Below are 13,981 nucleotides of genomic sequence, written 5' to 3'. Positions count from 1 at the left end.
ATTCCAATAAATAAAAACTATCCGTGGAACTAGGGGCGTTGGGCGCGTAGGTACTTATCTGTGAACCGTCTGATCGGGGCCGAGTGGCCTTACTCTCTCTACAACTATTTGTCTGCTGCAACCATATACAATTTGGTCCACCAGGCTCAAGCTCCAGTTGGTGCGATCTGTGGCCGCGACCGGGCGTGGACGTAATCCGAGGATAGTGAGTAGGAAGCCCCAGGAGTGAAGTGTTTAAAACAATCCTTGACGTGATCCAACGAGCAGTGCAATAGTATACGGGAAGTCAAATTAAAAAGAAAAAAAAAAGAAGGCCTTAAAGAGAATAAACGAAAAATTACTACGGGTCGACAGCGCGAAATAGTAAGTGGATATGGCTTACCGTCGATGTAAGGTGGCCTTATAGGTTGAGCGTTATCCTTGAAAACCTCCCACCGCTAAATCCAACCAAGTCGGGGGTACAAACGACCACGTCTGTTTACCCACTTATTCCGGAGATCAGGGTTATCAGTATCCCTCTAAATCCGCAATATGCGTGAGCTTTAAGCGACTCCTTACAAAAACAGCCTGGACAAGGGAAAACTTACAGGAAGCACGCTGCTTACCGGCGGGAAAAAGAACACCAGAACCGCCAAAAAAAAGAAAAGGGACCAGAGAACAATCGCCGCTAGCACCATTACAACGATATCCCACAGACAACAGCTAGCAATTCGCTGGTCAATGCTTTAATTTCGCCAGGGAAATATAACGTTATTCGCAACCAATTGAGTTATTGCAGATCTGTGACCACCACCCGTTTCGCGCATAGGGTACGCAGTACTATGCATCAGCTGTTTTCGTTTACTTCAAAACAAATAATAAATTTCCAAACGAGCACCGAAACGAAGGAAATGCGGCTTTTAAACGGAGTTTTAGAAACCGAGAGAGTTTACAACCCTCGGCGCGCCCACCGTCCGTTACTAGTTGGTCGTAATTCGAGCCATTTCAGGTATTAGCAGCGCTATAAAAATTATTTATGCTACACACGTACAAGGCAAGATCTCATATCCTATATTTTAACAAACCAAGCAGCCTTCAGGTACCACGATAAAAATGGTTATTATCTGCTCAAGGCTTGTAGCATTTAAAGATTCATTTTTGATTGGGCCGGAACCTATCAAAATGATGCACTTTATAACATGGAATTTGACTGAGCGTAGCGGTTGTCACAGTTTAATAAGCCCCATCGATCTATAACCTACCTCCCCCAAGGGTAAAAATGAAAAGAGAAATGGCATACGAACAAAAACAAAAAGAAAATCGTAACATTATATACACATATTTTAATAAAATTTGGCACACATGTACTATGGCATTATTTAGTATATCACTTTTTTTTTAATGCACCAGGGGCGGGCGTACTGAATTTCACCTGTCTGTTTTGCCAGAGATTGATGGTACGCCACTGATTTCTCTTAAAATAAAAATTATTCTTACAATCTCCAATCATTCCTAAAGAAATTTAATTTCTTCATTTTTTCGCATAAATAAATAAATAAAAAATAAACATAAATAGACAGTCAGTGGCGTGCCACTGACTGTATATCTGTATATCTATCTAAAACAAAATATCTAGTGTCCTTCAGAAAAAAAAAGACTGTTACAGTTTTAACGTAACATTCTAAGAGTAAGATAAATAATAAACGATTCTTATATGTTGAACTGAGGTTTCTAGTTCTACATTCAGGATTTTCATCAATAGAATTTAAAACTGCTTCTCTTCCCCCTGGTATGACTCTTCCGGCGCACAGCATTCAGTAAAATTGTTTTTTTAACACACTGATTTTGTTTGCTTTAAGTTGGCACAGCTTTCGGAAAATCTTAAATGTGCCTCAATGACTCTTTAATAAAATAAGTAATTGCACAATAAGCTATCACTCAATTAATATTCTACTTGATCTATTTATTCCGCCTCAAAACGTTCGTTATTATACTGAAAGGTTTCCCGGTGTAATCGATAAAATCCCTAAAATATTAACCCCGTTTGTTTGTTTTTTTCCAGCCACTAACGATATAATCGAAGAGGCGACCTACTCGGGGATTATCGACCCCAGCGCTGAGTGGCACACCCTCAATCATCGGGGCCCGCGTGCACACCTCACCTACAGGGTGCGCGTCAAATGTGATATTCACTACTACAATTCAACGTGTACAAAATTTTGCCGGCCGAGGGACGATAAATTCGGCCATTTTATCTGTGATGCTAATGGTGATAAGGAGTGTATAGAGGGATGGAAAGGATCGACTTGTGATGTTGGTAAGTCAACTTTAACTCTAGGACCCTTTTCATCTTCACCGAAGGGAGAGAGAGAGAGGGAGAGAGAGAGGGAGAGAGAGGGAGAGAGAGGGAGGGAGAGAGGGAGAGAGAGAGGGAGAGGGAGAGAGAGAGAGGGGGGGAGAGGGGGAGAGAGAGGGGGGGGGAGAGAGAGAGAGAGAAAAATAAATTCTAACTCAATTTTGACACGGGATTACTGATGTCGGTAAGTCAACTTTAACTCTAGGCTTCGTTTCATGATCAAACCGAATCTTTCTAAAGTGCGATGCTGGTTTAAGTGTGTGAGAGAAAAAAAGAGATTCTAGCTCAATTGTGACACATGATTGGTTATATTGGTAAGTCAATTTTAACTCTAAGTTTCTTGTCAATTATCATGATCATACCGAATCTTCCTAAAGTACGGTGAAGGTTTAATTATGTGTGAGAGAGAAAGAAAACGATTCTAGCTCAATTTTGACACATGATTGGTGATATTGGTAAGTCAATTTGAACTCTAAGATTCCTGTCAATTATCATGATCATACCGAATCTTCCTAAAGTTCGGTGCATCTTTATGTATGTGTGAGAGAGAAAGAAAGAGATTCTAACTCAATATTGACACGTGATTAGTGATGTTGGTAAGTCAACTTTAACTCTAGGATTCCTCTCAACTATCATTATCAAACCGAATCTTACGATGCTGGTTTAAGTGTGTGAGATAGAATGAAAGAGATTATAATTAACCTTTGGCACAGAGTTAGTGATGTTGGTAAGTCAAATTTAAGTTTAAGATTCCCTTCACGACCAAACCGAACTTCCTTAAAGTACTAAACAGGTTTAATGTTTGTGTGGCCGCTAAATTAAGTTGCATATTTATTTTATAAATTTGACACCCAATATTTCGGTTGACTTTTAAACTGAAATGAGTTTTTTTTTCAATCGCAATGTTTTTACGAGAAGGATATGTAATTTTATTATATACCATTAATTAATATTAGTAAGCACAATATTAAAAATTGAGTATTCAGATCACCATAAATAACTGTGTCCTTGAGCTTTTCCAAGCAGAATATCCACCAGTGGCGTGAAAGTGAAAATTCTATCTGCAGGGCCTGTAAATTACACAGATTTATCCCAAAAGAAGCAATATATTTTCTTTTCTGTTTCTTCTTTACCACATAAGACAGTTCAACTAATCAAGAATAATGTATTTATAATGTTCGCATTTTTATAGGATGTGCCCCGTCTCTATCAACGGAAAGCTTCTCTTATATGTTGCTAATAATAAAAGTTCGTGTATACTAGATTTTCTTCTTAAAATGTGGCAATTAAGGCCGAAGAGGTAAATTATTGGCTTCCTCATTATACTAAGTCAAGCACTTATCACATCCGCGTTGTCAAATATGTTCCCAATATATCCAACCACATTTTAACTTCATTATTTTGTCGACTGCGAATAATCATATCCATTTGTTTCAGCTGTCTGTAAACCCGGGTGTCATCCAGTTCATGGAAAGTGCGATTACCCCGGCGAATGCAAGTAAGTAACGTAAAATAATTAAAAACAACCGAAAAAATAGCAGTTTTTAATATGTGCAGTGAGTCTCGATTTAATGAAAAGCTAGTCACATGCTCATCAGTACGCGTACAGCGGCTCGTAGACATCGTTGCTAAGCAACGGTGTAAATAACACAAATATCAGTAAGCTAACAGTTGGTGTTGATGCGTATTGAAGCATAATTGACATAATTTTTGTCATAAAAATTAATATTGATTTTGTAATTGGTTGAAAATAATAGAATATGCTACCAATTATATATACTCTTGCGCTTTTTTTGACGGAACAGTCAAAAAAAAACGCATTTTTATATAAGATAAATAATTATTGTATTTCACTAAAATTTGAATGTCTTGTGTTTGTTGTTGTGTGCCCGGTATTCGAAGTAAACTGAAAATTGGGTTTCACTTTTAATGATAATTGAACATAACTAGAAAATTATGCTTCAGTTGACAGATTCTCTCACACCACCATGCACCCCGTATGGACAACTAAACTTTTGTATTTAATGTTTTCCAATAGTGTACAGGCTGCTCAAGATGTTTTGTGCGACATTAAAAAACGTAGTAAGTGTCTTAAATTTGCAGCTATCGACTTCAAATTTGGCACACCCACATTTAAACTGTTGAAGCTGAGCGCGATCGAGTCCCTCTTAGTTTTTTTTTTTAATTTTAGATTTTTTTTTGGTTATTTTTGAACATGGAAATCTCGAAAATCCGGGACTGTAACTTTTATTTCAAACATTTTGTCAATTATATACAAGGTATTTCAGTTATGGACATAAATCTAGAAGACCTTGAAAATTCTCCTTTTTAAGAGTAAATTATTAACCGTACATCAAAATTCGTGCAATGTAGTTCCAGTTGGTTCTGAGGGTCGCATCGAGAGCTACAATTTTTGTAGCGATGACGTCATTTACTTTTACGGCGCACTTCATAGCTTTAGAAAAAAGTAGCTTCTTGAAAACCATTTACTTCATTGGAAAAATTCATTGGCCGGGAAACGTGGGAGATCCAAGACCGTATATATACAGGGTGTGTTGTTTATGGGCAAAAAATCTAAAAGTCCCTGAAAATTGCAGTCTTCGTTGGTAAAATATTAGTTGTAAATGAAAAATTTGCAAAAGATGGGAGAGAGAGAGAGTGAGAGAGTTTCAGTTTTCAACTATCATACAGGGTGCGCGAGATATTTGAAAAAAAAATGGAGTGCGTGCATAATAAAGTAACATTCAGAGTTTTACAGACTTGCCAACTGTTCTCGTAATGCAATAGATTATATACGATTATTCAAAATCAGGCGTGGGCTATTTTTATATTTAAAAAAAGGCTGCTAATAAAAATGGAAACTGTTAAAATTGACCCTTAAACTCACCTAGAGCAGAGATGAAATAAATATAGTCTTTACGGTTTGCGATGACATGGTCGCTGGTCATAAAACCAAGGGGGAAGGTGCCGAAACTCGAAAGGCGGTCTTTAATTATTATCGATAATGAACAGGAAAAGAAGAAATTATCAATTACCCAGTAAGCGGATTAATTACCCAGAAAATGGTCTAAAATGTTATTTGTTAAAAATTGTCAAACATTGCAAAACAAACTTGGCGTATGCTACAGACGAAATAATGCTTCTGAAATGGGTCATGAAGTTTTAAGATTTCATCCTTACCAAAATGTTTTTTAATAAAAGTATTGTAAGTGAGGCAAAGCACGGTGATACTGCAGTAGTATCTGTTTGGAAGGCAGTATAATAAAAGAACACTGGAAAAAAGAGAATACACCAGTTGTTTTTTTTTCAATTTTCGACTTCAAATTTTTCAGGCGGATAGCTTTGGGCCGCTCATGGAACCTATCGAAATTGGGAGAGGCTGGGTGGTCGGGAAGTATTTAAAACATACGCTGTTCGAGATATTTGAAAAAATCAAAAGAAAAATCACCATTTCTCGCCATTAATCTAGACGCGATTTTACTGTTACCACATAGTGCATGGTTTAGTTTCTTGAAAACCACTTACTCTATTGGAAAAAAAATTATATACCAGGAAACGTGGCAGATCCAGGGTCATAACCTATATTTCGAACATTGTTTGAGTTATATACAGGGTGTGTCTTTTATCGGCAAAAAATTCGAAAACATCCTAAAAATTTCCGTGTTTGTGGGTAAATTATTGAGGATAAATCAAAACTGCTAACTTGATTTGAACAGTATCGTAAACTTTGTCGAGAGACAGTTTCATTTTTCGTCAATTATTTGAAAAAATATCATTCGACAACGTACGTATTCACATATTGTACAGAATGTTCTCGATATTCCGTGCTTAATGAGAAATATGTTAAGTGTCCTAAATTTGCAGATATCGACTTCAAATTTAGCAGAGAAGAAAAAGTCTGTTTCCGCATTTAAACGGTATAAATTGAGTGCAACCAAATTTTACCAACTATTTTTTAAAAATGTTAGAAACTTTTTTTTTGGTAACTTCCAGAAAAATATGTTTTCCGCCATATTCGTTTATCCGATTGGCAAAATTCTTTAACGCAGATTCGATTACATACAGCGGTTTCTAATTATAGGCAAAAAAATTGTTCTTTTACAGAGTAAATTATTAGCCTCAAATCAAAAATCGTAAAAATTATGGCTAATTGGTTCAAACAGGAAAACCGGCCGCATCAAGAGTTACAATTTTTGTATTTGCGGTTTTCCTCTATCACATACGACGCTCGGGATATTTGAAAAAATCCATATTGAAATTGCTATTTCGGGGGCTGGCAAGACGCCATGACGTCATGATTATTACGGCGCAGTGCATGGTTTCAGAAAAAAATTATTTTCTCGAAAACCATTTACTATTTTCAAAAAATTCTTGAACCACGACGCATGGAAAATCCAGGGCTATAACCTCTACTTCGAACAATAATTGTATCATATGCAGGGTGTGCCGTTTATGGCCAAAAAAACTAAAATATCCTAAAAATTTCCGTTTTTGTGGATAAATTATTTGAGATAAATAAAAAACGGTTAAAGATGGGATAATTTTATTTGTGAGAGAGTTTCAGATTTCGTCAATTATACGGGGCGCGAGATATTTGAAAAAATATCATTCAACAACGCTATTATTTGTCCAAATTTTATACAGGGTGCATGCACAATTAAATTACATCGATTTTGCGAAAGTTGAATAGTGGTCCGCAAGAGCACGATAGAAAAACAATGCGAAACCGCGAATTTCTTTCCTTTTATAATAAAAAGCTGCTTCTGGCTACGCGCTACGAACTTGCCCCGCCCACTTACGATTTTTCGAAAGCAATCTTGTTATGAATGTCCCAAATACAAACTTGTATATTTTATACGGAATGATAAATATATTTTTTTATTTTCCATTTTTCGGAGAATACTTTATTAACCATATTAATTACTTCATGGGGATCTAGTAGACCTACTTAAATATTATTACATAAAAAATCCATGAATTCATCTCTGAGCATGCACGTACTAGTTAAATTAATAAATGCCAAGTCCAACTGATTCTATCTCTCCTATTCCCTAGTAATATAATCGTGGTTATTAGTGACGACTGTCGTGAATTGTGCCATCACAAATCGTACTCACCATACGTCCATACGTGGTTAGCAAAGTATGCAAAGTTTCGATACTTTTTAAATTAAATCACCACGAACGATATCGAAATAGATGCAGATGGAAAAACAGGTAATTTCGAAATTTTAAAGTTTATTTTTCCGTTCGGTTCGGTTTTCGTGTGATCAAAGGGGCCCGCGGCGCCGTCCTAGCGGTAAAAAACCGTCAGACACATGTTCTACTAAGGAACAACGAAATTCTCGCGTTTCCGTGCGATCGTGCGCGACAAATAAGGCCGACATTAATTAAGCAAAACGGCCGGTACGTTATTTCGGTTGCATTTCACCTTAATTGAATAAATAATCAATCATTTTCAATTATCGCTGGATAGGACGGGACAGCGACGAGTCGTGTCGAAGATATTTGCCCGTTATCGTTAGAGAGAAATTTTTTTGCTCAATCGAATTATCATTTACTCAGAGTCACGTCGGCGCTCGTATCGATATAACGGCGAGAAGGCCCACCACAAAAATGAACCAATTTTTTTTTTGTTATGGTAATTATAAATTCTGGTTATTTGTACATGTTTAGCCCTTTGCGTAATACTATTCCATATTATTATAACCTAGTCATAATATAATGTATTGAAAGTGTTATTTTCTGGATAATTTTATAAGCCCGAGCTTTCGAAAATCTTATAAACACCACTAACAAATTTTTTAATCCATAGAAAAATAGTTACTAATCAGTAACCTTGCCCCACCTCCTCCGTTTGTCTATCCGTATAAAGTGATCCGAGGGGAGGTCGCCCCTTGTCTCTTGGTTATTTAACCAACTACTGACTGTTGACGTAGTAATACGTCATTTTTTATCCGAAGTTCAGTAGGCGCTGACGCGGAATACGTTATTTTTTGTTGGAAATCCAGTAGCCGCTGACGTAATAATACGTCATTTTTTATTTAAAATCTAGTAACCGCTGACGTAGTAGTACGTTTTTTGACAGAATAGCTTTGTGCCATCAAACAGTCGATTTATTTTAAGTGGTTTTTTATCAGTTTTTAAGTTTCCGAGTCTACAACCCAAGCAAGATAACTAAGTATGGTATACTTGTCAGAATGTTATGCGAATTTTACAACGGAAGTGGACAAAAGTTGCAAAATCTCGTAAAAAATCTTTTAGATAAATATGAAAATATTTGGTACCATGTTCACATGGATAACTATTATAATAGTGTTGAGTTAGCAGAACATTTGCTTTCCAGGAAGATAAGAATATGAGGTACAGTTAGAGAAACTGGTGGGTTACCTCAAGATATAAAAAAAATTAAGTTAGCGAAAGGTCATCATGTTTTCCGTAGAAAAAAAGAAATTTCAATTTATGTATAGAAAGACAAGAGATATGTCGGAATGATCTCAACGATACATCAGGCTTGGCTTGTAGAGACCGTTAAAATAAATCGTAAAACTGGTGAAATTATTAAAAAACCAGATTTTTATAATCCTATTATAAGAAAAAGGCTTTCGTGTTTATGTTGAACTGGCCATTATTTAATTGATTTGTGGTATACAATAAATTGAACCCGGCAAAGAAAATAAAATTTACCACTTATTTACTAGAAGTTGGGTCGAAAATCAAGAAAGTGTCGATTTAGAAGCAGAAGTTTCCGAAGGCCCATCAAAAAGAGCTTCTCGTGAAGATCGACCAAGTAGGCTTTCAGGAGATATGAAAACACATAGGCTTGTAAAACTTAAACTTAATCCAATTATCATTAAAACAGAGCATGGGCACTGGATGAAAGATTTTTCTTCTTCTTTCTTCATATTAGGCGAGTCGCCTATCCCTTCGTTATCTCTGCCAGTGAGACTGGCAAGTTGTCGCACCTAGGTTTTCGTTTACATTTTCCACCTTGCATGTTCTTCTTATGCTCTCATTTCTCTCTCACAGTGTGTTTCCAGCTATTCTGCGAAGTACTGTCATTGCGGCTGTCTCTATTAGTTGTGTGGTTTTGTTGGCGGTATACATTCTTGATTTAGTTTCCATTTTGATATTTTTATTTGTTTCATTGAGGCATTCCGATATTCTTGTTGCTTTCGTCGCTCGTTCTCTCACCTCCACTTCAATATCACCATATCCTGAGATTTCTATGCCTAAATATGTAAACTTCATTTCCTGTTATATAACATTTCCTTCAACTTCCAGTTTGCATCTCAATGGTACTTTTGATTTCGTCATACATTTAGTTTTCCCGGTTGATGTTACCATATTAAGGCAGTTCTTTTAAATAGATGTAATAGACACTGTAAATCGTCTTCATTTTCGAAAAATACTACTTTTCCTGATCGCTTTAATAAGCGTACATTTCTTGTTATTTCATCCATGATGTTGAAAAGAAAGGGCCTCAGGGCTTTGTTGTGTGGGATATGCCTATTATACGTCTCTTTGCTGGAACGATTGAGAACTGGAAGAACTCAAGGCTATACCAGAAAGTGCTTACCAAAGTTAAGCAAGGTGAAGGGGAAAACATTAATTTTGATAAATAAATAAATGATTCTTGATAAAACGTAAAAGGCACCTTACTTTTTGAACACATCTCGTAGAATCTCGGTGGGATGAAATAGTCGTGTCTATATGTGAGAATGCACCAAAAATTTAAAAAAGTAAGTTTTGCTGTTTTCTTGTCAAAAATATTGGTTGGACTGTTTTCGTTCCGAGACTAAATTTTAACAAAATTGTGCCAGATTGTTTTGATTTTGATGAATTTATAAACGTTTTTAGGTGAAATAGTTTACCGTATTTTTTTTAAAAATACCTTACGAGCGCATTAATTTATTTCTCTTTCCTAGAGTTTAATCTAACCCAAACTTATCTAAATCGATGTTAAATAGACCGTTATTAGTAGGTATGTCGGTAATTTCGATAGATTTACATAACAGCACCACCGAAAATCAAACTCCTACAGCACCACATTCACATATATTGGGTAAATCGATCGGATTCCATTAATTTTCTAATCCTTATCGTTTTTTTATAATTTACCGATGCGATGTAACTATGACCGGTCCTATAGACGTTTAATTAAGCTATTTCACACTAATCGTTTTCTAAATCTTTAATTATATACGGACACGATGGCGGCTCGGTCTATTCTACACGCAACAAAAAACGCATTTCAAGTGCCGCACACCAATCGCCAACGATAGTCGACAAAAAAATCGTTAGTTTTTATTCGACACATATTCCAGAATTTTGAAAATATAACAATTTTTTGCAGCAATAAGATCACTAAAAATCAACTTATCCTATTTAAATAACACGTTAACAAATTAAAAAAATAGTAGGTTACTAAAGTAGTGAACCACTAGGGGGTGAGATTGAGATTTTATCCCAACAAAATCTAAACGTCAGCCATGAAGCTCCAATAAAAAATTACAACAATATAACGCAAAAGCGATAACATTAAAACACAACCCAAGACAAACTTGAAACTAACTTGATACGAATTAAGGAAAGAGCCGGGCAAGCTGTACGAATGAAATATGGACGAACAGGTCCGTACTTTGCTCAGAATTTAATTATTTGGGGTTTTGTTAGGAAAGATATTAAACAATATTTATTTATTTATGTATGTATTTATGCTTAAATCTAAAATAAAATTACAAATTATTTTTATTACCTACTTATATTATTTAAAATTATTCACATAATATATCAGTATTACTATCGCTATCATCGCCTGTTCTAATTGTTATTTGTTCTATATTATTTGCAATATGGATATACGATTGTTCTGCTTTTTCTATATGTTTAACAGAATTTGGCCAACTTTGTGGAGGGATGTTAAAAATTTCGGTTTCTATAAGTTTGAGGACACTGGAGTTAACACGGGAAAAATATTGTTACAACGAATGGTAGATTTCAGTTGGTGCCAAACATATTCAATGGGATTAAATATACAGTGGTAAGGTGGAAGCTTTAAAACTGTATGCCCTAGATTATTTTTTGCATAATAATCACAGACGTATCCCTTTTGTAGGTTCAAGCTTTGTAGAGCCTCACTTAATTGCTTTTTGTTATAATCTTCGTGAAAATAAATGTCGTTATTATACATGTACTTTCGGATTGTTGCTTTTGTGTCACACGAGGAAGGCGTTTTAGTCAACTGTCTACTGTGATAACTTGCATTGTCCATTACAACCTTTCAAATAAATCAGCGGTGGTGTCTTCATGGTAATCCAGAGAAGAATCTTTAATATTTTTCGCAGACAGAGAAAGTCCATTTGGAATCCAACCATCTTTAGAGCCAGCATGCAAAATAGTTATTCTTTTACCTCTTTATGATGGCGCGTTTGTTTTATACTTATCAGTTGAGTCAACCCAACCCTTTTCCGGGGTATCATAAGTGTCGAACCGGGTTCCATCCAAGTAAATAATTGGCCTTTGTTGTTCTCTGTAAATCCTATTTTTTCTAGATATTCCAGTCGCCATTTCCGAATTCTAAAAGATTCCATTAAAACTTGCCTTTTGTCAATTTTTTAAAATCTAAAGCCCATGTGTTGAATACTTCCATAAGGTAGTTTTGCCACGTTTAACACCGGTTTCATCTTTTTCAAGCCTCCTAATTAAGATATCTAATGTAGGCACGCTTTGTTCCTCGTATTACAGGTAAATTTTACACCGTATTATATCTTGATCACTTTCATCTACACTCGAGAAAATGTCAGCGTCGCTTCTTATTTTCCTCGCTGAAATGGGATTATTCACAATTTTCCATACAGTTGATGTTGGAATTTTCGTCAATGTGGCTGTTTCTTCTGAAGATGCTTACTTGCTGGCACCACGTTCAATGAGAGTGAATTAAACATTGTTTATAACTTCCTTTGTCTCAATCGAATAGTGTTTTCCACATTTGGGCGGGAGCATCTCCTGAGATACACTAGACTCGCACATATGTATTACACACGAAATAAGAATGATTACTAATAAACTTAAACTAAGTAGTATACCAAACCAAAGAATATTAAACACAGGTAGGTATAAAATTATTTTCTATTACGGACCTCAATTTTACCTGAATTTAAATTCCGAAACTTTAGGTAATAATCTTGTTGCATTGTATGTTAATGACCATCCTTGGATAATCCCATTGAAAAGCAATTGGTCACATTTTTATATCTATGAACAGACCATACCCAATTTTGATTGATTACTTTAATGAATTGACCACAAATAAAACAAATTGAATCAACACCATATTTACACCGTCTTGATACCATTTTCTAATCGAATAATACAAATACAAATGATAGCATAGTTTATTTTCAGGTCTTTGACTTTTAAAATAAATTAAAGTATACTTATCGGCGCAAATCAGGCGAAAGCAAACTTTATAAACTAAAAATGGAAATTTGAATGTTTTTTAATGTCTAAAAATCAAAATTTACACAGGGCAACAGAAACCCAAAAAAATTTTTTTTGTTGTTGTTGACCTCCGTCAATATGTGACTAAAGTCATGAAATGTGATCCCGCACAAATTAAAGAGAGACAGAGAATTTTCGTTTGTTTATTTTTGTAGATGAATTTGAAGACTGAATAAGTTTATATTTATTATTATTAGTATTGCCAGGAAATTTAAGTATCTACGCTAAAAACATACCCGTAGTAAACGGAACCGTCAATTAGTTGATCCTAAACCGTAAGTAGCAACTATATATTCGACATGAAGGTACTTATTTTGCCATTAATATAAAAAACGGACACCATTAAATCCGGTGCTATTAATTCCCAAGCGCGCTGGTATTTGTAACGTACGATATTTAAATCTTAAATGTTTTTGTGCCATTTTATTCGTTAGCGTTGCTGAACAACTATTTTCGTTTTTTTTTTTTTCGTTTTGCGGGAGGAATTAAATTTTAAAAGTCGCTCGGCGGTCGTTAATTACGCGGGCCCCTCGGTGTGTCCCCCCGTTTTCATTTTTATTTTAGTAGAAATTAAATTTTATGGCCACAGCGGCCAAACGATCGTTTTGAAAGAAACCGCGTAATCGGTGGAACGTTATTGAGAAGAAATCGACTAGGCAATTTATTAAGAATAATTCACGACCTTTTATAGTAATGTATTTTGGAAATAACATTTTCTCAGTTATGAATTCCGGATTGTTGGGAAAGAGACAAAAAACCACACGTAGCTGGAGTTTCAAACACAATTTTTTACTAGTTTTAATTTTTTTCGCTGTTGCAGAAATTATTATGATGGTTATTACCAGAATATTAATAAAAATCTACCAAATATTTTCTTTTTTTGGTCTATTAATAGTTATAGTATAACGAATTATTTCGATTATTAATATTGTGGTGAACTAATTTTATAAAAATATTAATTTCGATTCAAGATTTTCAAATTGTCAGTTCAAATAAAGACAATTTTCGGTGAAGAAATAATTGCCCTTTGTTCATCTTAAATCAGATTTTGCAATCATTAAAAAAGAAGAAGTTTTTTTTTTAAATTGATCTAATTTATACGAATGAAAAAATAGTCTATTTCAATGTTTCAATGATTCGGTCA

At 35.1% G+C, this 13,981-nt stretch overlaps 1 protein-coding gene across 1 annotated transcript in view; it reads left to right on the top strand.

The window, feature by feature from the left end:
• The window catches only part of LOC132704539 (protein jagged-1-like), a 382,568-nt gene that overhangs the window by 276,839 nt on the left and 91,748 nt on the right, over nt 1-13,981 (top strand). Inside the window, exons 4-5 of the mRNA XM_060674629.1 lie at nt 2,042-2,296; nt 3,773-3,833. Coding sequence (XP_060530612.1) covers nt 2,042-2,296; nt 3,773-3,833 — 316 coding nt within the window. The remainder of the gene's footprint in view (nt 1-2,041; nt 2,297-3,772; nt 3,834-13,981) is intronic.

The sequence above is a fragment of the Cylas formicarius genome, unplaced genomic scaffold (genome assembly GCF_029955315.1).
Source record: "Cylas formicarius isolate icCylForm1 unplaced genomic scaffold, icCylForm1.1 PGA_scaffold_10__41_contigs__length_53128322, whole genome shotgun sequence".
NCBI classification, from domain to species: Eukaryota; Metazoa; Arthropoda; class Insecta; order Coleoptera; family Brentidae; genus Cylas; species Cylas formicarius.
This window is presented reverse-complemented; position numbering and strand designations above follow the sequence as displayed.